The sequence below is a fragment of the Lineus longissimus genome, chromosome 5 (genome assembly GCF_910592395.1).
Source record: "Lineus longissimus chromosome 5, tnLinLong1.2, whole genome shotgun sequence".
NCBI lineage: Eukaryota > Metazoa > Nemertea > Pilidiophora > Heteronemertea > Lineidae > Lineus > Lineus longissimus.
The window spans coordinates 6,984,735-7,009,714 of record NC_088312.1 but is presented as its reverse complement, the minus strand read 5'-3'; the positions used below and the strand labels follow the sequence as shown (position 1 = coordinate 7,009,714).

Here is a 24,980-nt window from a genome sequence, read left to right as displayed (position 1 = left end):
GTTACCGGTTGATGTTTTTGACGATTGTGACGCCGCAAGGACCATGGGTCTTTGTACTGTTTCTTGCACTCGAAACACTCGTATGCCTTGTCATTCGTGTGAACTCGCAAATGACTCTTATAGTGATCTTTACGATAGAAGCCTTTGCCACAGATATGACAATCATAAGGGTGTTCATCCGCATGTTCTGCCAAGACGTGTTTCCGAAGGGCTGACTCACTCCAGAACATTTGTTTACATACTGCACATTTCCCATTCCGTGCAAGTGCCTGTGACATGTCTGACCAGTTGGCAGCATTTGACTGCAAAACAGAGCCGGAGAAGTATTAGTACCCAATCATTGTAAATTGTTCATCTCTGACTCTTCGGTCATTTTTTTCAAAGACACTTAGAGAACAAGCGCATCGGTTTAGTGAAGACGTATGTAATTGTGGACATGGTATGAGGTAAACAAAGTGGGTTGGATCAAGACATACCCCCTCAATATACAATATAGCCATACCAGGAGTGCAAATCAGGACTGACTTTGAAGAACACACAATTTTTTCAACAGTAAAATCTTAAAATCCTCAAATCAGATCTCTACATATTGATATTGCTTAAGTTACTCTGTAGACTTTTAAATGACATTCTTGCCCTCAAACCTAGCCTGATCAATTTGAAGTGGTTCAGCTGAGAGTTGCTTAACTAAAGCCTCACCCTCAAACCTAAAGCCTGGTCTATTTGAAGTTGTTTAGCTGACAGTTGCTATGCCAGTGCTGCATCATGTTATGGCGGTACTTGAATCCTCTGTGACACTTATCGCAAACGTAAGGCGCTTCATTTGAATGAACGAGAAGCACGTGTCGTTTCAATGAATCTTTGCGATTGAAACCTTTTCCGCAGAATTCACAGAAATGGGTAAGAAGAGTACGACGAGTACGACGATTATCCGGCACCGGTCCAGAAAAGTTAAGAAACTGAAAGTACAATAATCAGAATAAATTGGTGATCCTTGTACTACTTTAATATGTGGGACATGATTTCTCTCAACAAACCAAGAACAGAAAGAAACTGCAATAAATTGCAAAGAACACGCCATAAAAATCATAAAAAGCCAAGAAAAACATTGCCTCCTCCCCGACACAACATGTAGAGCCAATCTAAAAGATATAACAGCGTCAAAACTGGAAGTAGGAAGAGATGACAGGACACGTCATAAAAGCAGATCTGGAACTTGACAACCAAACAGCCAAGTCCCTAGTTCTCATAACTGAGTTACAAGGTTCAGAAAATGAAAACTGTGGAGCACTCCAAAAGTCATCCTGACTCTCATGCTTTTGCGTCACCACTATAGGGATCCAATTTTAAGTGGGTGACTTAGCGATCTCAAAACCTTGCGGGTCAAGATGTACAGATGTGCACTTAGAACTTCGAAGTTTACAACAAATGTTTCAATTTGACATGTCGCCTATAGTTTGATTTGTCTCGAAACTTCCTCCCACAATAACCACAAGTGTATGGCATTTCCTGGGTGTGGATACGCATGTGCACACTAAGGGTGTCCTTCCGTTTGAACATTTTGTTGCAAACAGAGCAGTAGACTTCCCGATATGGTTGCAACGCTGGCTGCCCTAAAGATGGCATCGTAAACTGAAACGACAAACAATACCTTGAGTAAAATTTCCTACAAATTAACTAAAAGTAAGATTTAGTAAGTTCTGAAAGCCAGAGGTGATCACAGTTTACAAAACACATCAAGGTATCAGGAGACGCCATACATTTCTTCGTCAATACATGCAGCATGAGCAATATAAAATATTTTGTATAAATTGGAATACATTGTTTCTTTGTCTATACTATATATAATTTAAATCCTACATTCGTAAATATCTATACACAAACTTTGAACTTATCCGAGTTCTCATCACAAGTCATTTTGAACTTTTCAGGGGGCTGTAATCCTCGCCGATTTGATTTGGGTGCATAGAACGACAATGACGTTTGAAATTGGAACGATCGTTGAACTTTTTCAAGCAAACTGGACATTCATATGGGTCATTGTTATGTGATCTCATATGTCTTGAATATGAATCCCGCCGAAGGAACTTTTTATTGCAGATATCACAATTGAAGTCGCCGTATTTCCCTATTTTCCAATCACGTTTCCTCTTCTTACTAGGCGCTGATAGCACGACTTTGAACTGGAACTGAAAAAGTAAGAAGTTTTCAGCTGAGTTTTGGAAAATTTGTGTTAGCTGAGAGTGAGAGCGTGAGATCATAGCTACTTAAGAAATAAGAAGAGATAGGCCAGTTTTATTTCAGTTCTGTGTAGAAGAGAATACACTTCGAAAATTGACAACCGTATGTTAGCTGCAATAGACAAACGAATGCTTTTCAAAATATTGTTGAAGAAAAAATGCTGAAGTTGAATGATGGAAAATCAGGGTTGACATCATCAGAGAAGGTATCATAAGATATTATCAAACGAATCACAAGATAATGACCAGTCAAATGAACCTGGGGACTCTATACCAACTCAACATCCATGATCAATCAGGCAAGATCAAAACAAGGCCTTCTGATTGTTGCTACTATCAAAATTACTGCATGATGCATCTTTTCGAGATTGCACTTTCCAAACTGGAACAACCCAAGTCCTCGCTTGAAAAATGTCAGCAGCACATTGCAGGGGTCCCCACTTTCTTTCATTTTCCCATTTCCCTTGTATGAATTCGCCGATGCCTCGATAATGCTGCCCTATCACTGAACGCCCGATCACAGAAGCTACACCTATAAGGCTTTTCCTTAGTATGAACGCGTTGATGTTTCTCCCAGTATTCACGCCGACTGAAACACTTTCCACAATATGTGCATCTAAATGGTTTTTCCCCAGTGTGCATAGTGTAGTGTTCTTCTAGTGCTTTGCGTGTTCTGCACAGCCTGTCACATGTGGGACACACATGAAATCCCATGTGCCTTTTGAAAGCAGGGATTTGAGGTAGGGACTGCAAGAACAAAAGACGAAGACTAGTTGTATAAATTTTGTTACAGAGACCATGCAGGGTTGTTACTATGCTGAATATCTACAGGAATTGACTTGGGTAGACCTTGGAAAGAGAAACACTGAGACTTCAATTCATATCTAACCTACTTTATTGGTCAAAGATCTTTACAAGAACTCAGAGATTCAAGTCTGTCAAATGGAAGGAATGAAACACAGATGAATTTTTAAGACCAACTGGGACTGACAAAAAGAACACATTTGCCATAGACGACTGTTTATTTTGGAATTTTATGCAGACGCATGTGGCGGATTTTCGACGACGGATCACTGAACTGACGACCGCAGACGTGGCATGCGTATGGTTTCTCTCCTGTGTGTATTCTTTCGTGCTTCTTCAGATTGGCCTTGCGGAAAGGTCCAAAATATTTCTTACAATACCGACAACTATCTTCATCACTATCCCTGAATTTTGCCACAATCTTTTGATCAAGACCAAGACGATGGGCCTGCCGAGCTATCTGGAGGTCTGAAGGGACTTTTATAGCAGGGTGAGATGTACGGATAACGTGGCCATGAGATAGTCTTGACACGAGGGGAGATGAGAACTGCAAAGAATAGAAGACAGGTGTATTATACGTGGGTTTGGCGAGGATTCTGCCTGCTATGTTGCATCATATTGATAGTGTGTGTGGAAAGGTGAACACAGAGACTACGTTGAAATAGGAATTCCTTTGCACAGAAATGACACTTGAATACTCTATAAGATGAAATACCCATTTGTTTTGCCCGAAGACTAACACTTAATTGAAACAGAGAGACAAGTGGAACCGAGTAGAGCTAGAACACAACTTTATTCAAGCGTTGCGCATCTTGGTACAACATTCAGTTACAAGTTTCTAACAGAAAATAAACAGATAATCGGCTGAAACTGACCACAGCTGGTATGATAACCTTTTAATACAACTCAAACCAAACATCATTCACTTTCATAAATCTTTATGTTGACAACATGAATCTCACACAAGCCCACACCGAAGCATTTGGGAATTCATGAATATCCTTTTTATTATCTATCCCGGCAATGGCACTTGTAAGGAAACATCAATATCAATGATAATATCAAATGCAGCTAAAAATGAGCTTTCTTTTGCAGGTCAACAATTGTCTCAACCCTTGTCAGGACTACCATATTTGGCCAACACAGCGAGACCATGAAGTGTTACCACATGTCGTTTAAGATTTTCACTCCGATTGAATGTTCGGCCACAATGAGAACAAGCATACGGTTTTTCCCCGGTATGAATACGAAGATGCTTCCGCAAATTTGGACGGAGACGAAAAGTTTTTTCACAGAACGGACAGCCAAACACATCACCCCTGTCTACGTGGTCTGCAGGCCTTATTTTCTGTTCAAATGACTGAGGGCGTCTGAATGGGGGTGGCATCCGGGTTAGGTCCCTGGCTTGGCCATACAAGAATCTCTGTAAGATAAAGGTAGGAAAGCTAAAATCTTTAGATGAAGGAGATCAAGATGTAAGATAAGGCATTGATACTATCATAGAATTCTCCGCTAGACTTTTTTCCCTGCACAGCAACCAAATAAATACATATTTTTCCATTTTAGCACCCTGACTAATTCATGAGTTGGTTGTGGATTCTCCGATTGAGTACCCAGAAAGATTTAGTAGTCAACCCGGTCAACACTGTATATGAAGTCTGAAATGTGTCAAAACAAGGTTGCAGCACCACACTGAAGAAATTTGTGCTACAGAACACTGCTATGGTCATCAAAAGTAACACTAGAGTTTCTGTAAAACATGTGAACTACATGTAGATATCTCCTTGAACGTGGTGAAACACTGATTTGTACGAACACAGTTTGAGGAAAGGCACACTAGATATTTTGATGGGGAGGCAAATACAACTTGTCACTACGTGTATGTTCCTTTATGAAGTGTAATTTGAGTGTGTCCTTCCGACTGAAGGCTTTCCCACACTGAGGCTGCGCACAGATGTAAGGCTTCTCGCCCGTATGTCGTCTCATATGGCGAACATAATTCCCTTCTTGAGAAAAACACATTTTACATACAGAACATTTAAAAGGTTGTTCTCCTGTATGTGTACGAAGGTGAAGGCTCAATGCCTTTTGTGATGACAATGACTTTTTGCAAAGCGTGCAGGGGATGTGCTTGTATTGTGAAGGCCGAGAGGGGTCTTTCCATTCCACAGAAACAGGTCTCTTCACATTCCATGTAATGTTCTGGAAGTGAAAGACAGAAAACGTTTACTTTATTTTGTTTTTTTGCTGGCCAAGAAGCTGTTTTCTTGTGACTCGTGTGCAATAAAGGATACCACAACATGTATTGACTAGGGTTTACGTCGCCACAACCTAAATTGATCAAATCATCACATGATTTTTTTCCATCTGTCAGAATAGGACAAGCAACACTGCCTCAGCACCAAACGCCGACAGCAGAGAATCCTGCTGTGATTGTGAAACCCCCGATAAAGTCAATATGATTGCCAAAGTTTCAAATGTCTCATCATAACAGCGAAACACAATTTGATCAGATAGACTATCTCATCACAGGTACTTCCATCCATTCTCCTCAGCCTCACGGAAAGTGGTAATACTGTAACTGTTGTCCCTCAGATGACAAAGGCTCCAATATGCTCATCTACACACAGGACAACTGAATGGTCTCTCTTTCTGATGCACCTCTAAGTGACGATCGAAGGCAGTCTGTTTCCTGTATTGCATACCACACTGTATACATGAATATCGTGTTCCAATTCTCTCAAATTTTCGCCATGTTTCAGTTGAGACAACAGGGATTGTCATCCCTGCATCAGCAGAGGTTGTGGTCATTGGCAGCGTTGCCCCTGTAGCTGCCGTTGCAGTCATCGTGGTCACCGCTCTCGTTGAAGCCGTCGTCGCGGTCACTGATGGCATCACCACTGTTGTTGTCACCATTGTCATTGCCAGTCACAGCCACCGACTTCATTGCCACTGTGGCCGTCACTGATGGCAGTGCCACAGTGGTTGTTGCTGCAGGCACAGCCTCATGGATCATAGCTGATGACATTGCCATGGTGGCGGTTGCTGAAGGCATCGATGGCATAACCACTGTCACAGCTGTCGGCATGGTCTGACCTGAGTTTTCAGCTAGAACCAGTATCACCAAGACATTCACTTTTTGCCTGGGGGCTCGCACACAAGTGCAAGTATAGACGAGGGGAACTGAGAATGTTTTCAACACGCCTTTTATACATTTATTTCACAGCAATACAATGCCTTGCAGTACACCAAGAGTTCCCTGAAAGCATGGACAGTCCTTCAAGGTCCCCTAAATCATTCTTTTCCTTCAGACTTGGAATTCCTCAATATTGTTTTGCCAGACAAGATTCTTCAACAAAACAAACTGAGTTCTCGACCTATACTTGCTAAGACTTAAAGAGGTGACTGTGCACCATATGTCTCTTGAGATGATCAAGCCTCTGGTAAGATTTGCCACATTCCCGACAAACAAATGGCCTCGCATTAGTATGACACCTAGCATGGCGGGTCAAACTTGCAGACTGTGTGAACCCCTTCCCACAAAGCTTACACCCATAGGGCTTCTGACCAAAATGACAAGCTCTCAGATGATCAAGCAACGAGGTAAGGGTGGAAAACTTCTTATCGCACCATGTGCAAACATGGGATCTGCATAGCAGAGGAACACCTTCGTGATCAACGTCTATAATTGTCCAAGCTCCTGTGTTTCCTTTCGCCGCAACCAGCAGCTGCAAGGACAAATAGAATCGTTATGGTAGGCCCTGACCCCACAGGCTTTACAGTACTGACTTACAGGTATTATGATCCCTTGGCAAAAGCTTGGTTTGCTCTATAACAGTTTTGGAGAATGCCCATAGATTTCACCCCAAGCAGATAGTGACTCCTTTATTTCATAACACATGTACCAAGGTAGTTTGTTGAGCTTTTCCAAAATGATAAACCCAGACAACTGCAAAGACATAGGTCTCCATGTCTTCAGATGAACAGAATCAGAAAGTTTGAATCACAGAAAGCAACTGATAAAGAGATATCTGATAGTTACACCTCCACACCTACTTCCAAAGGTCTTGTCTAGAAACTAGTGAAACGGCACGTCTCAGCAGTCCTATCAGTAGTTCGTCTGATATCTCTGCATTCAGAGATATCCTCTTTTCCTTGATCGCAAATGACTAGTTGAGATATCATAAGAACTATACGCAGTTGGCATATTGGAAAATGACACACTGTTTGTTATCTTTCTGATGTTTGTGGTCATTATGATTGACACTATCGTTTTCACAAGCCTAGTATAGTTAATTACTCTGTCATATCTTAAATGAATGGAGACGGACTAAACAGAATGATCAGGAAGAAATCGTAGTCACTCTGGTAAACTATTTCTCTGGAGTTCTCCCTAATTTGATAAAAGAACATGCAATAGTACAGTCACAACCACCAACAACTTGAGGAGGGAGAGCAGGGAAACGGATGCCCCATGCGGCAACAACTGTTTGAGACACCATCAGCAACATACATGTATAGTGCAAGCGTCACCCTGGCTGGTTTCTTGACTTGTTTCTACACAGGATGTGCCTCTGGTGTGTGGCAATCTGAGAACCACAGATGTGACATTTTTGGAGACAGCTGTGGGATGCCTGTACAGAGTAGTATGCAAGCAAACTGCTTGCTTTGTCAATTTTATGATGTAATAGGTCTCTGCTTCCTTTCTGTTGATAGTTATGAAGGTGGGATGCAAAAATGAAGCTGACCATTCCAACATTATTTCAGGTGCAGTATGACATGCATAAAGCCCAAAGTGCAATGCAATATCCATGTAAGTTCACCGCACCAAAAGGGAAATTTTCATGTCATAACTTGTTTGGGGAAGATGAAAAGTTTTGATCCAAGATTATGATGGCTTCTGATAGCCTTATCAATGGGCTTCAACTTCGTTTTTGCATAAATAATGAGCGCAACCCTCTGAAGTGTAGTAGTGTATGCTCTTCCTAAACAAGTTGACCATGACTCCCCGTAAAATCAATCATCATTAGAAACATTAGGATGATAACAACCCCACCCCTCACATCCAATTATCCCTCAATGCATGGCTTAATACACTTCAGAGGTCAAACGAGTCAACCTTACCAGATATCTAGCAAGACCGACTTGACAGGACAATGCAAAATATCATTCACAGCGAATTTGAGGTGGTTCCCTATGCCAACATTTCACACAAATTCTCCCTCCTTGGACCCCAGAAATTATGTTATTATGTTGGTATAGCAAACCACCTGATATGCAATATATTGTACTGTGGAACCAAAAATCTTTCAGAGCCATTATCCCAGATTTTTCAATTTTCAAAGAATGCATTGTCAAAATCAGTAAATCAATGAGCAAGAAAGACATTATAGAAAGTGAAAATCATTGAAACGTGGCTGTGAAAAATAGTGGATTCTACTGTAATCTCTTGCAGCAAAAACATCACTTGGACATTGTTCCTGCAATTCAAGAATGCTGATTCAAGAGTGGTTGGAAAGAGACACCATTACCTTACCTGTGAAAATAGGCCTAGAATTTAACTGAGACTAGTGAGAGCAAGTGCAATATTTTAACGTACTGCGAAAGCAGGAGTGAGGTGATGATCCTCGGAATATCTCTCTCTCAACATGCACCTTTGCATTTCATAAATTTGAGGAAAATGTGACTTTCCGATCGATCAGTGAAATGGTTCTAATCCATAACTACATCCCTTCTGAAGGATATCTGAAATCAAATGGACATTCAAGTCCTTGATCAAACGGGTAAGGGGCAATGGCTGAAACCAGAGAGCCCAATCACAAGACACTGAGACAGTACATTTACTGACATTCAAATGTCCTGACAGTTTGACAGGCAATCATTGCTAAAAGGTTGCACTTTCTCTGGAAGGTGGAATTGGTCCTTTTTGTGGTTGATGATGATGATCTTCTGTTCCTGCTGCATCAATGCAAAGTTCTCAAATGACAAGAAGAAAGATGTACATGCTAGTATGTTGTATGTCGAAAATCTCAAAATTATTCAACTTCAAACACAGGGTGACACCATGAGCCCTCAGTCTTTTCATTCTCAACCAATATGGTAGCTCCATGTGCCCAAAAACATCTTTCTTTTTGTATATGGAAAACACTGCGGGGGGGGGGGGGGGGGGGGGCTTATAGAAAAACTGGCCAATTTTGTAATGCATTCAGTATCTCATCCAAGCCTGTGTTTTTTCAAATACCATTGCCAGTTTTTTTTATCATGTAAGTTCGAAGCCTGAAAATCAAATAACTGCTGGTGCCAACAAGAACATCAATTGAAAATGTGAATCTAACATGATTTCTCTTTCGAACCAAAAGGTATAAACTGACAAATGGACTTGGCCAAGCCATGTTTCTCTGAACATTTTGACAATTTTAGCAGTAACACACCAATCTGGCAATCAAAATCAAAGGAAATTAACTCTAGCATTTTCCTTGCCGGATATTTTAACAAACCGTCACAGTCCATTTGTCATAACAATTAACAACAACAACAAAAAACAACAACAACAACATCTACACCTACTCTTGTTCTTCTCCGAACATTCACCCCAGAAAATTTCAAAATATCACTGGGATTTGCTTTTTTCTGATACTGTTACAAATCTGTTGAAACCAATTCAATATTTGGTCAGGTTTTTTTTTAAGTACGATTTCAGAATCCGTGTAATTTTTTTAAACCACTTAGTCACACCTCTCCCCAAACGTTATCTTAAGCACCAAGATGAAATGCATCCCATTCACTATTGAGACAATTTTGGTGATTGAGATTTATTTCTTAACTGACAAAAAAATAGGAGTGAAATTTTACTTTTGTTTTTCATCACAAGAAGAAGAACCAGAAGTTGACAGCTCACAGGCAAAAAGAGTTTTGTCCATCAGGAAACAGTTTCATGGACTGGAAAAAAGCTCAACTTTTCTCTGTCTTGATCAGCCTCAATCAACTGTTACAATTCGAAGTCAACATGGAAAGGACTGTTTTCAAAGCATACTCAACCATTCTTAAAATGTTTTGATCAATAGCCAGAATAAACTCTTCCCCAAAACCTGTCAGCTGCCAGTGCAGAGTAAGCATTTAAACTACTGTAAACTTAACAGGAAGCGATCGTGACAATGCTCAGGAACCAGGACAAACCATCATTGAACTGCCTCCAGAGCCAGAGTATAGGACCAAATGATACCTCAAAGTGCAAACTGTATGTTGCTTCTGGTTCAAAACTCAACTAACTGTATTGCAAAAATGAATGAAGCTTTTCTAAAGGATTTTTAAAGCAAAATTTTCTCAACTGATTTTGATTATTTGAAAATTTGAACTACAAATTGGAGTTGACAGCCCCAGTTCTTTGTTTTTGGTAGGATGTTGTACATGTATATTGAACATTGCAGCTTTAGTAGACTGGTTTCATCTGTTTCTTATTCATAACTCTGGTGACAGTTCGAAGGATGTGTTACCCTTGCAGTGCTTCTGACCAAACTTCTATCAAATCTGTTGTTTGTGACAGTCGGAATTCAATTAGTTTCTTTCCATGGCATTGAATTGGAATCTTCTGACATGTCTTGATAGTCATATTCTTTTTTGTATTCGACCTTCTTCAATCATCGCATGTACATTCACTGTACTGGTACATCTTGAGGTGATGCAATAAGATCATTCATAGACGAACAGTTCCCTTTATCTTGGAACATGTGCCTTCATGTACCAACCTGGTGCACCACTAATAGCATTTTCCAGGTAACACTGTTCTCTATGTACCAGAGTCGAGATTTCCCTGGTATGTTCCATTACATTGTAGCCGTCTGCCTATGTAGAAGCCACTAAGATTCCACACTGGCAAAATGGCAACAGAACTCATCGGAAAATCCTACCCCTAGTACATGAGTACCTGTGGTATTTTGTGAACTGATTCTCCAAGTAGAGACTGTAGAATTCTTGGCCAGAAACACTAAGTTCAAAAGCATGTCACCATGTTTTCCTGGTGTGTGGGAAGCCTGATTCCAGAACAAAGAAGAGTAAGGATGTCAGTTATGAGCATCAAGAATGGTTGCTTCAATTTCTTTCCATCTTTAAAATGAACAAGTTGTACTGCGGTTAGGTGAATTTTTCCACAGATATTCTACCGTCTACTACACTTTGCAAACTCCTGCAATCATTCACTTTGCAAACTCCTGTAATCAGTTTTTCACGGCTTTCATTGAAAATTCAGTTTAGTGGAAAAGATGTCTACTTCTCCAGGACAGATCAGACTGCCTTTAAGGTTATGTTAGAATCCCCTGCCTTGACCCTATACACAAGGAAATGTCCAATGTAGCTCTTGACACCCGGACTCTTCATTATCTGATAAAAGACTCCCAACACTGTGTTAGACAAAGAAAACAAGAGAATTAAAAACTCGATCCCTACCTTTCCATCTCCTCCGCCTTCTAGACCGCCACCTGGGGACATGGACGCTGAACTCGGAATCGGACCCGATACTGGCACTGGGCCTTGATTACTGTCACTTGTCCCTGAACCAGGCGTGCCCGGCATTTGCCCAGATTGTGAATATTTAAAGTCATCAGTCAACATAGCACCAGAAGTGTCAAGTTCACTTTTAGAGTCTTGTGAAACACTGAGTGGAAAGAAAACGTCACTTGCGGAGGAGGGCTCATTATCACCGAACAAAGCATCACTTGATTTTGACGGTGTAATATTTGAATCGAACATGGAATCGTTTGATTTTGTTGGTGTCACGTTTGGGCCTTTTGAATGTGACGATCGCCAAGATTGTGAGGTATCGCGTATCTTCCCTGTTGTCGAGGTCAGTCTTCTAGAAAAGTCTGAAAGTGAAGCAGAGGTATTGCTGGCGAGGCGAGAAAGGGAATCAAGTTGTGAGTCATGGTCCATTGGCTGTGGCTGCTCGCTTGTCATTGAGATGATGTTGGAAAGGCCGAAGTCACCTTGCTCAACGGAAAGATCTAGCGTTGGAGGGGAGTCAGGAATTTCAATCACATTTCGGCTGGCAGTACTGGAAGATTTCTGAAAGAAGAAGAGAGAGATTGTGAGGGTTTTATAAGAGTCTACACTGTACCAGCTGCTATGGTCCCCAATACCAATATTGCAGTCAACAGAAATTTGGTCAGGATCAGTTCTTGCCAAGGGCAAGGAAACAAACTCCTTGCAGTGTTTAATAGACGAGCAATCTAATTTTTAGCTGAAACAACTTATCCATCATAAATGTAATTCTAAAAAAAGACACAAAAAAGACACACAACGAGGCTCAAAATCGTAACAACGCTCTATAAGTCTGTCTGATAAAAGGAGATATTTCAAACATGTATGCACTAATTACTACCTATGATTCAACAACTTACTGATGATGGCAAATTCCTATCACAAAGACTCCTTTTCAACAGCTCATGTGACCGTCTCTCAGCTTCCAGCGAGCGACGCTCTGCGTCAAGACACTGAGATTTGAAATCTAATTGTTCTTTCAATTCAGCATTCTCTTTCATTAACTGATCTTGTAACTTTCGCAATAGATTGTCTTTGATTTGAATCTGTTCCTCTTTGATGGTCAATTCTGATTTTAACCGTTCTAAGTCACCACGATGTCGTATAAGATCACTTTGCTTTTCTAAAATCTCGGATCGAGATTTCTCTAAAAGTTCCATGTGACTAGACAAGTCTGATTGCACTCTATGTAACATTGACTCTTTCACAGAAAGTTCTGATTGCGATTTTGACAATAATCGTTCCTTGGTGTTAATTTCTTCTTGCAACTTTGCGATTTCTTCGTTCCCTGCAGCAACAGCAGGTTTCAGATCGTCCAGCTGCTTTTTCCGAACACTGATCTCTTTTTCTGCGATTTCCACCGAGTTTTCCTTTACCATAAGTTCTGCTTGGTATTTCGTTATAAAGCTGAACAAATCAGACCATGCTTTTGTAAGCACAGCGCCCTTGCTGTGGAGTTCAGTCTGCATGTTGATGAACTGGTTGTTCTGTTCTTCTTGCATGTCTTGAGATTCAGGCATTGTCCCGACCTTCATTACCCGAGTCTACATCAAAATGAGGCAGTCAAATCTGCAAGATAAAACACATGCGTTATAGGAAGACTGCATACCACAAGTGGCTCTCAGATGGATTGGACACCGCAATGAATCGAGCAATCAAATTGGATGAAAGGACATCTCTTTTTCTAGCCCCTGCCGGCTCCTAATTCCCACCCACTGCAGCATGATCTCATCTGAAGTCAAGAAAACCTAACACTACTGACTATATTATCTGGGATTGATAAAAAGAAGTGGCAAGGTCTACATTACCCATACAGCATCACCTTCAGTCAAACAAACTAAATTTCTTAGGGGACAATTACTCCTGTTACACCGGTATACATTGTACACACATAGGATGTAGTGTGTACTGTACAGGAGGATCAGCGGGCCGGGCGTGGGTCGAATGTTGAGCGCTTATGGCTTCAATTCATTATTTTCTTGCTTATTCACATCGATCAGAATGGCAGTTTAAGATACATGAAAATTACTTTACCTTCGAATGCGAACAAATTGGTTGCTTTTCGTTTTCTTGTTTCTTTAGCGTGTTATTTAGTGCAAAATCGGACAAAGCGCACCGTTATCTCGTTGGCGCATTGTTGTTGGCGCTGTTACGAGTAGACACAGTGGACGACAGGGAATTGGGAACTGTTATAAGCCTCGGGCGGTCTTTTCGAAATGATAGGCAGTTGGTTGTGACCATGGTTGTGATCAGCTTGCCACAACCCGCATGGGTGCCACAAACTCCCCCCCCCCCCCAACGCACTCGGCTTTCTGTCTCTTTTGTTGACCACAAGTAACCAGTAGGGGACCTTTATCAGTCTCTGCAACAGTTGTCACAATCAGTGTTTACTCCAAGTCGTACACCCCTGGGTCACAATCGACATGCAAGCAGAGACAATGAATAAGGGCCGGGGGCTTAAGAAGCTCCATGGAGACAGATGTGTATACCACCTCTTTGGAAGTGACCCCATTGGGAATAGGACTTCATCCAGCTTTATGTGCATGTTATAATAGGAGAGACATGTCTCTCCCATTGTCACAACTAAGCTGTCAGCAGATCAGTACACCATGGGAGAACCGTCTCTGTCCCCTACCGTAGGCTTTTAGGCTAAAAAAAATTTACCCTTGGCTAGGGTACTGTAAGGTATTTGTATGGTGTTCTAAGGTAAATGAGGGGCAATTTGTACCGGCCAGTTGTGCACCATATCTCTTCTGGATGTGCCCTCCCCTTCATAGCTCGCCATGTTGCCAAAGAGCGCACCAAGTCTTTGCTGGATGTGCCATGCCCCTTCAATATGCGTACTCTGTCTGATCTAGATGTGTACTCTCCCAATGTAGTGCACCATATTTCAACAGGGTGGACCTATTGTCTCCTCCCTTAGGAAAAATGTGTCTCATTTTCACATGGTGAATACCTAATCATTTTCATAAAGGGATTGCATGAAATCAGAACACCAGACCTGAAGAGACAGCAGACACCGCAACCATACCATAATATCTGCCACAATCAGACCTGATGTGATTGCAGATGTTTACAAGTACAACCAGAACTGATGAGATTGAGAGTGTGGATCGAGGACCATTATCCAATGTTTGGAGGACGATCTGTCTCAGTCCTTGTTGGTTGTCACAACCAACCAACCTGGGCCAACTCAACTCCTCACTAGTCACATCAGACAGTGGTACAACAATTTTCGTCACAACTAGCTAGGATCAATTAAAGGACAAGTTTAATGTGGAAACAATGCCCTAGCATAATCAATGGGCGGAGGCGGCCAGGACTCCGGATTCGCACTTCTGCAACAGGACCAGCAGCAATGTGAGTTGATCCCCAGTCATCTCCAAGATGTAAGCTGTCAATGCAAAAACAATGAAAAGACCATCTCAGTCTCTGTTATTTGCGAGACGGATGAATCATTAAGGAAACACACTGATTCTAGGCTCTTTACATTTTATTGGTAATGTACAGTATTGTTGATATGTATGTATACAAACATAAATAGTATCGACTGTACATTATGAAGTGCATTTTTCATTAAAGCTACACTTATGATAATAAATGGAACCACAGGCTTGCAATGCACACAAAAACTAATACCTTCATTCTCACAACCAGTTTTCTTGGCATTTCCTTCAGGCCAGGACAATGTCACAACCTAAAACGAAATCTACAAGGAGTATCACATCCACATTGCCTTGTGAAACACGGCTCACTGAAGACGTCCTGCACGATGTGTAGGCAACATTGGCAATATCTTCTTGTGTCTGTTCTTCACGTGTGTTCGAAGATTAGACCTCTGGGCAAACAGGCGTCCACAGTCATTGCATTTGAATGGTTTCTCGCCCGTGTGTGTTCTCATGTGAACATTGTACGTGTGTTTCGTCTGGCAGAACTTGCCACAGAGCTTGCAGAATCGTTGGACGCCACGTTGCATCCGGCTCAGCGCACCTGAGGGAGGGTTTGGGATGTTGAGCGTACTTGCCTGCAAAGAGAAGGGACAAGATGTTGATTAAGCAGCAACAGAGAATGACAGGTTGTCTCATGAACATCTGGAAGAAAATACCATATATTCTTACCGATATAAATCTGCTATGACAAATAAAGTCTGTCACTGATTGTGACTTCCATGTACAGTCCTAATCATATTAATATCAACACCCACTTCATGCAATATCTCCAAACTAGTACACCAATTCCAATACGGTTTTCAGGATATTGTCTGCGATTTTGTTTTCTAATTACACATTATGGCAAGAATGTGAATGCATGAGAAGACTATATGCATGAAAAGACTATATATGCCGAGGATGCTGAAATGAGCCAAGGGATTGGCTTAGTCAATGTAGGAAGACTAAAAGACACTCTAATGCAAAAGAAATAGGTGTCTTTGTCTCTGCCTTATACATCAGGTGTCCTTTAAATATTCCAAGCAATAACTCCACATGCGAGAGGGGGTGTATTAAGGGGATACAGTGTTGCTCTGCATTTAGAGGTCTATGCTCTTTTGTCCCAAGAGCTGACAAGCAGTACGTTGTCATCTTCCTCGTTACTTTGCAATCACCAGATTCTAGAATATCATGCACCTAATACCTTCCTTATCTGAATAAAGTTTCATGTTAGGCTTATAGCTCAGGTAATTCAGGGGTCGGTATCATCTCAAATTTAACAAAACAAACAGACTCTGATAAAAAACTTTTATTCAGTATGGATTTACGTACAGTACAAAACAAGAACATTTAATCTACCTGTTTAATGATTATCAAGGAAACATATAGGACTGGACAAATTGACCAATAAAGGCCGTAAATGCACCTCAACAACACCTCTGTACACAGGCACGTGAAATTAAGAGCTCAATAGCCCCCCTATCGGCAGACAACCCCTCCCCACTGACAACACACGTAAAAGAATGGCATTGTGACCCCCTACTTTTACGTTTTGTCATAGTGGGGGTAGTGTTGGGGGTTAGGACTGACTTTTACTTTCAAGATGTGTCATGCAGAGCAGGATGTGACATGAAGACACTTGCTTTGATCTGCACGTCCATGACACACATAACCCTGGAATTGGTCCAAAAGTCACAACCAGGTATTTCCTCTTGCTACAAAAACCCTCTGTCCATCAACCGATTGTTCACAATGACAATCTGGGGTTTGACCTTGAAGTAGAGTGGAATCTCCATTAAGCTGACACCTCTCTATTAAGGACACTAGTTTAGGTCCAAAATTGGTCATTTTCACTCAATTTGACCTCTCCAGTCAGGACATCTTTCTATTAAGGACAGCACTTGTCAGTCCCATGGGTCTACTGTAATCTACTGTAATCAGCTTTAGGAGACTCGGGAGACTTTTAGGAATTGTCCTGAATCTGTGAACAAAAATTTATGGACACTCCTCACATGTTTGACTAAATTGTCCTTGCGATTTGCCGTCACAGCACAATGAGGGCACTTGTATTGAAAGCCATCAGAACGGTGTAAATTCATATGACGATCAAAGTTAAACTTGCAGCTGAATTTTCTGTTACATGCAAAGCAGAATTGAATCTTTGACCTTGAACTTGCAACCAGTGCGGAGGTCACGGCAGTCACTTGACTTTTTACATAGGCCTGTAAAATAAACAAAGAATAGTTGTTTCAATAATTTTTTGGTGATCTGGTGGAGTGTACGAGTCAAGAAACACCCTGGCAGTTCAAGCATGTTGCACCATTTTTAAAACCAACTAGGAAGTGTCTGCAGAAAACTGTACTCAGTTGAATTCCACAGTGACACCAAGACTATTAACTCGTGGGCTTTTCCAAAAAGTTCTGAAATTGAGCAACATAAGTGTGCATGCGCATGACATGCTGTGATAGGCTGTCTTTCCTAGCGTACTCTCTGCCACAATATTGACACTTATACACAGGTTTGACTGTCTTGTGTTTCATCATGTGGTACCAGAGACCACTGCGGGAGGCGAATTCTTTGCGACATATCGTGCAGTGTTTTTTGCCTGGGTGTCCCGATGGATGCAGTCCCAGTTCAGACATCTGAAAATATATAAGAGATGCCGCTGGGTGAATGGGAGTTGTGACATACGACTGTGATCCTTTCAGAAGATTGAACAGTTTCACCACAAGCATTATGCCCAAGGACACAGAGATATATGAAAGAATAATAGAACATCAGAATATATTCTTTCTCTCCAAAATACTAACACTTGCACTCATGTCTTAACATAGTCCTACTTGTCTTGTCAAGGGACTCGAACTTTTTAACCTGTAGATCTACACCATCACAATGACACATATCCCAGAATATGACTGAAGCACAGTTAGATCAATCGTCTTCCTGTCCTTACAAAACATGAGTTCGACACTGGCTTAACTAGTGGTCTCTACAACTGCCAAGGGTCAGAATCATCCCATCTGAACATGTCACTAGACAGCATATCCCAGAATGAAGGTCGATCATGCCATCGGCTTGTTGTGCATGTCAACATGATGTCGCTGCAGTGACTTCTTGTTCTTGTACAGCTTCCCACACACAATGCATTCAAGATTTCCCCCCTTAATGTGGACATTCGTCACATGCCATTTCATGTAATCTTTTCTGGCAAAGCATTTGCCGCATTCTGCGCAGGTGAATAATAATTTTTTCTCATGCATCAACTTGTGGCGATTGCGGGCGAGGATATTCATGAAGATCTGTCCACATTCGTTACAGGGATATCTGACTGGGCCGGAAGAGGAGTCAATGTAAGGTGGTCTCTTGCTTTGGCCGATCTGCAAAATAGGGAAGGCTTGATTTATAAATTGTCTCCAGTTTTAGATCATTTTCTTTTGGGGGGGGAAAAACAGCTTTGGAAGTCACATCTGGAAAATAAGTTACATTTACCAAAGCTCAGGCGTAATCTGACCTGTCTCCAGAAAGCATATTCAACTTGCACACATTCTCATGTGCATTCAGCTTTTTCTGTAAACTGTTATCTGTTAACTCCATGTTACAAGAGCTACACTATAGTCTCTGTTGAATCTGATGGACAGCTAAACAATGTCGGCGAACCGAATCCTTCCGATGGAACTTTTTGTTACATATGTTACAAGCGTGTTTCCTCGCTTCATGAGTGCCCATGTGCCTGACTAGCGTATTCTGAAACGCATACGACTTGCCACAAATACCACATGTGTGGCGATTTCTTGTGTTCTTTCCAAGGCCCGGATTCATATTTGGAGCCTGGAAGTGGAAATGGAGACATGCTATGTAACTTTCCATTAATATTACATTTGATACAAGATCTGGTGCTTGATCATGACAACAGTCTGTAAAAAACAGTACCAAGTCTGGTTAAAAGATCAAACTGGCCCTAAAGAGGATTTTCTGTTAGTAGCAGCAGTGTATGCTGTTAGTAGGGACCACGTGCCAAGTGCAAGGATAGAGAACAGATTTTTAAAAGCCCTCAATAGGACACTTGGCCACAACAGAGTCCGGCAATACTTTATTGGTTTTTGGGGATATCTGGCGTTTCAAGGGTCCAGGCCTCCAAATCCAAGCTGCCCTTATTGTGACTGAACACGTGGCCACGATATGCATCGGCACGATGAAACTGCTTCCCACAAATTTCGCAGGTGTGCTTTTTCTCATTCCTATGAAAAGCTCTATGGCGACTTAAGGCACTGGATTTTGTGTACACCTTTCCACAGATGTTGCACCCAAACTGCCCAAACTTTCCAAATTTGGTCATTTTTCCAGAAGAAGGCATCTGCAAAATACAAAGAATCACAAATCTATCAGTTTGAAGTGTCGCTTTTATTTGGGCCATTCATTTATGGGGGCATCAACCATTACCTATGGAAAGCCAAATGCCAACTAAAAACATGTCACCCATTGCCATCTTCCCAACCCACTGCTCTAGCATGGCATGGAATACCTGGGTAGCGAATGACCTTTGGGGGAAAATCTTCTAAATTGACTGGTGTGCCCTTGACCTGAAAAACATTTTCAAATGTTTCAAAGAACTGCCATATTTTTCTGGAAAATTAAAAAGACCCAGACTCGTCCCTCAAAAATGTGTGTTTAGAAATAAGATGGTCCTTCAGCATATCCGAGCGATAATACTGTTTCTGGCAGACATGGCATCTATACTTGTTATCCGTGAAAACTTCCCCACTGGAGCCGAGTTCATGTTTCCTCAGATGACGATTTAGATTCGACGTGCTCGAAAATGCCTTTCCACAATATTTGCAGGGTAACCCCAGGCTGCTTGGGACGTGTCTCCATGTGGTTGCATGTATGTGCCATGGAGGCATGCCCTGCAAAACAGAGGACTTGAAATTACCCAGTGCAAATATAAGTAGCAGCATTGACATATTTTTTACTACTGTTTCAGCGAATAGGACCAATTAAATACCTCTAACATTATCCATATTTGTAACCTGTATCTTTATGCAAATTTTTTCTTACATTCAACATACAGTACAGCCTCTATGTTAAGGACAGCCTTTGGACTGACAAATGTTGTCCATAATTGAGAGGTGTCTGGATTACAGAGGTCAAATTGAATGGAAATCCAGAGTCAAAGCCATATATGAGACAGGTCTAGGTTCATTACTGTCCACCATCATGGAAGGTGTCAAAGCTAGGTTTAGGTACATCAGGTATCTGATGTAGAAGCTTGTGCGACTTGAGCGTGTCCGGGCGCGTAAAAGATTTTCCACATGTTTCACAGGAATACGGTCTCTCTTCTGCATGTTTGAGAAGGTGGGCTTTGAGGTGCTCAGGTCGGCTGAAACCCTTCGGACACTGCGTACACATGAAGGGCCGCGACTGTGCATGGACCTCCTGGTGGTGGCGATTCAAATGGTAACCTCGCTTAAACTTCCTCCCGCATGTTTTGCACATGTATCTAGCCTCTTGTGAAAATATTGGTCGCACGACAGACCGTCCGGGACTAAGTGGTGAAAACCCAATCACAAATTGACGACTTTCAGGAGGAAAATTCTGCAATGGACAAAGTGAGTACTGCTTAGAATGAAGTCACCATGTCATAACATGCAGTTGATGGGCAAGGGGGGGAGGGTCTTCACACTGAGGAAGGTCAAAAGGCTTGTCACAAAATAACCTCACAACACCCAAACATTCATACTGAAGAGCAAATTCACATGGATGTCCCAAAACTAAAAGTATCATTTTCGCCGATGCAATACTTTGTGACTATTCAACAAGTTGCGTCAGCCGAACCTCTTGTCATAACAATCAGATGACTAATGAACTGGCTCGGGAGTCTATCATTTCCCTTTGCACTCATGTGTCCAAAGGAGCTTGTTTGTGTACAATAAACATGTGTTCTTTATAACGGTCATCGCGGTGGAACTTTTTGCCACAGAGAGGACATGTCTTGAACTTGCTCGGGTCGTGTATCCGTTTGTGTCGCCAGAGACCATTGTGATGGTGGTACGATTTGCCGCATATGTCACAAGCAAACGCCTTCCTTCCTTGTTCTGGTAATGAACGAGTAAATGTCTGCAAAATATGAAGAAAATTGTTGACCAATGAGCCCCAAGTAAAGCCTCAGTTGATTGCATGGTCAGGTAGGCCTAACATCCAATTTCAAGTCAAGTAGCATCGACCTCTTGCCATAGATGAGCAGGAATTGTGAGGATCATATGCTGCAGGACCACTGCAGGTACTCTCCCAAGAATTTTGAGGAGACACCAGAGCTACCCTTACACCAGAAGAGAGGCATGAAGAGGTCAAGTAGAGAGACTGGACTTATTCCATAGGAGCCTGTCCTCTGAACTGTCCATGAGTAAGAAACACATGCTCCTTGAGTGAGTCCCCGCGGTGGAATTTTTTCCCGCATATCGGGCACAGCTTGATTTTGGTTGGGTCGTGTATTCGTCGATGTCGAGTGAGGTTATTGCTATGCTGGTATACTTTTCCACATATGTTACAGCGAAAGGGACCATTGAGCCTCTTGCCCTGCGGTATCAAAGAGGATGGAAAGGTCTGCAAATATAAAGGAAAGTTTCTTGTGAAATCTTTATTCATTTAATTTTTTATCATTCATTACATGTCCAACTTGCTTGGTCTTGAAGGTCACTTTGTCAGTCTTTACTCTGCATTCATAATACTGAAACTAATCAACAAGAGAGAAGTACGAAATATGTCCTAGTGTCACAGTGTTTTGAGCATGTTGGATATCCCACTCCAAGTTGGGACTAAAGTCCAGCCTAGCTCAGGTCAGTATGTTCAGTGCCCAGTGGGTTGGTGGCGTCTGAAGCTATGTCCTTCCGCTGGGTCAACCGATTAAGTGGCCTCCAAATTGCTTGTGTACTAAGAACATGTGCTGTTTATATTTATCTTCCCGATGGAACAACTTCCCACAGATTGGGCATGGCTTCATTCTGCTTGGATCATGTATGCGTCTATGGCGGGTCAAATTGCTGCTATTCTGGTAACCTTTACCACAGATGCCACAACAAAATGGAGCTTTTCTGCCCAGGTCAGCAGCCCAAGGAGGGATTGTCTGCAAAAATATAAAGAAAACCTTCCTAGATTTTGTGATAATCAACCTCAATTGCTGCTACTATGAATTCATTCAAAGAAAACAGAATCGTGCATGCTGCATCTGAAGTGGACAACACTGGAAGTCAACTGAATCACATCACAGCTCCTGACCTAAGTTTTTTATTATGTACATGTAATTGAAGGTTTTTCTCATGCTTGGGATTTCAGTACCATGAATTGTTTATTTAGCAAGGTATCCCATGACATGCACATCACCAGAAAGCTCAAGTTTATGTGTCATCATCATATGCTCCTTGAACGAGTCTTCACGATAGAATGTTTTCTGACATATGGGGCAGGGCTTCTGTTGGCTCGGATCGTGCTTTTTCTTATGGCGGACGAGACTACTGTTGTTCTGGTAGCTATTGCCGCAAATATCACAAGGGTACAGAGTTCTATCTAAAGGTGGCGCCACTGGGCTGTTGCCAATCCAAAGAGGACGAAAAGTCTGCAAAAATACAAAGAAAACTTTGAACTTTGACTGTTAGGTTTTATTTGTGGCAACATAGCTATCAATAACCCAGTAGACTATACTCCTTTGACATCTGGATGATGTTCCTGAAAGATGCTGCAATAAATGCAACCAACTACAGGAAAATAGGTATTTAGGGCTGTAAGAGAGACCCACCATCACCAGAATCTGAATCGAAATGACATGCTTACTCCACCAAATCTACGAAGAGAACAATAGTCACATCTCAGAAGTCCATAGTTCCACAGACATTCAAGGGTTTTCAGTTTCCACAGAGTCAGACCCTCTCGGTGTTTGCTCTGATTTTGACAGACTCCTTCATCCCCTTCCCACTTTGGACCATGATCATCCTAAACGGGACCCTCTCCCCCATGGCCAAATGCCTCAACTTCAAGAGCATTCTTTTTCGTAACACCATGTGACTTTATCATGTGATGTGTGTAGCGATCTTTCCGATGGAACACCTTTCCACAAATCGGACAGTTTAGAAATTTACTCGGATCATGAACCCTCTTGTGGCGACTGAAACTCTTGGCGTTGATAAACACTTTCCCGCAAATGTTACACGGATGGCATTTTCTGGCTGAGTTTGATCCATCATTCCAGAGACACATGAAGTTCTGTAAAAATACAAGGATATGTGTCAGCCAAGTGGTACTTTTGAGCACTTTGGGAATTTCCAACACCCTGTCCCAAAACTATCAAGTTTGGAATCAGTCAAAGTTGGGCTCGAAACACTGCCATTTCCCCTTTGTCTTTCAGTATTGGGGGAGGATATTGGGGGGGGGGGGGGAAATACACTTCAGCCGAGCAGCAAAGCTTTTGTGTCAATGAAGAGTTGGATTCTATAGGAGTAAACACATTGTTATCAACTTGAATGGCAGCTAATCACCTCATCTATTCATCATGTCCATCTTCTATGAATGCCCCCCTCCCCCCCCCCCCAGCAAATAAAGAGAATAATTTCCATGGCAAGGAATGTAGCCAAGAGAAAATTAATCAACCTGAAGGAAATCCCTGCTATACAATCTGAATATTCGGACACAGTGGGGGTGGAGTAGAGATTTCAGTTGCCAGGCAACCAAAACTCCCCAAAGCAGAGTGTATCAAATAATTCAATCTCCAAAACAGTAGGGGTTGGGTTGGGTATCGCCTGATAGAAAAGGTCGATTGAAGTGATTTTTAGTTGGAATGTATACCAAGTTGGCTGAAAGGTCTTTGTCTTGATTCATGCGTGAATTGAAGTATCAAGGAATTGCAGAAGTGCTTGCTTCATAAGTGTCAATGTGTTGCTTCGATAATTCATATGACAACACATGAATCATGAGAAATGTGACTTCTGGGTAAAATCGTTCTAATTATCTCATTTCCAACTCTGCCATGCAAATTGTGGCATAGAAATGTCAAGTTGCAGGGAGTGAGTGAGTGAACCAAGCATATCTGTCTTCACAAAACCTGCAAGAGGACGCAGTGGGGAGTTGGAGGAGCGATTTGCATCACTAGGCAACCAGAACATCCTGCAGCGGATGGATGTTACATGTAGCACGGGATACCAAGAGCCAATATATGGTATATGCCGTTTCACATTAGCAATGTTGGGCATACTGGATGTCGCTGCCATCACTAATGGCCAATCTCTTTTTTAACAGGCTGTACGCCACAGGCTTAAAACGCTTTAATTCCTTGTGTTCTTGGGCTAGTCACATGACTCCAATCACTGTTTCAAAATATGCCATCTTTAATGGTCATTATTTGGCTCTATTTTACCAGGCTGTAAACCACAGATGTGTGGGACCAGCAAACACTTGGAACTTTTGTTTGAGTCCTTGGGCAAGTCAAATTACTCCAATCACTGTTACAAAACAGCTATTCCAATCAGAAGAAAAATAAAACAAAAATTTGACTAACTACCGGTACATGTATGTCACTACTTGTATTCATATATAGAAAAGTTCACAAAACTGACTTTGTGAAGTTGGTTACATTGAGTGCTGAATGCTACATAAGTCGAAAATCTGTGCAACATTGCAAACAATACGATTATCTAAAACAAACTTTAGTAGTATGACTGATCTCATCAATGTAAATACTCTTTCTTTTTATAATTTTTCTCACAGTTTCTTGAAGCAACAGACGCCAGGTTTGAAGTTGATGATCTACACATACAGAAACCAAAGTCTAAAATAGTCTTGTATGATGATATGATAAAAGTCATATGCCGTTGGCATCATAACACAACAACTTGATACTATTTTTCTTAGAATTGAACCTGATCCAAAACTGAAGAGGGTGTCCTGCTAATAGAGGTCTCTACTAAGGAAGGTGTCACTGTGCTGTAAATTT

General features: G+C 41.6%; 1 protein-coding gene across 28 annotated transcripts in view; it reads right to left on the bottom strand.

Moving 5' to 3' along the window:
• The window catches only part of LOC135487574 (zinc finger protein 263-like), a 38,300-nt gene extending 24,590 nt beyond the window's left edge, over window positions 1-13,710 (bottom strand). For 19 of the 28 annotated variants that reach the window (XR_010446872.1, XM_064771453.1, XM_064771448.1 and 16 more), the window contains exons 1-3: window positions 13,611-13,710; window positions 12,437-13,145; window positions 11,487-12,101 (exon numbers count right to left, since the gene is read on the bottom strand). Coding sequence is in view for 27 of the 28 variants with exons in the window: in XM_064771453.1 (XP_064627523.1) it covers window positions 11,487-12,101; window positions 12,437-13,111 (1,290 nt within the window). In the remaining variant the exon portion in view is untranslated. The other 9 variants (XM_064771458.1, XM_064771437.1, XM_064771465.1 and 6 more) reach the window with 9 other exon arrangements.
• Between the last annotated feature and the right edge of the window lie 11,270 nt (window positions 13,711-24,980).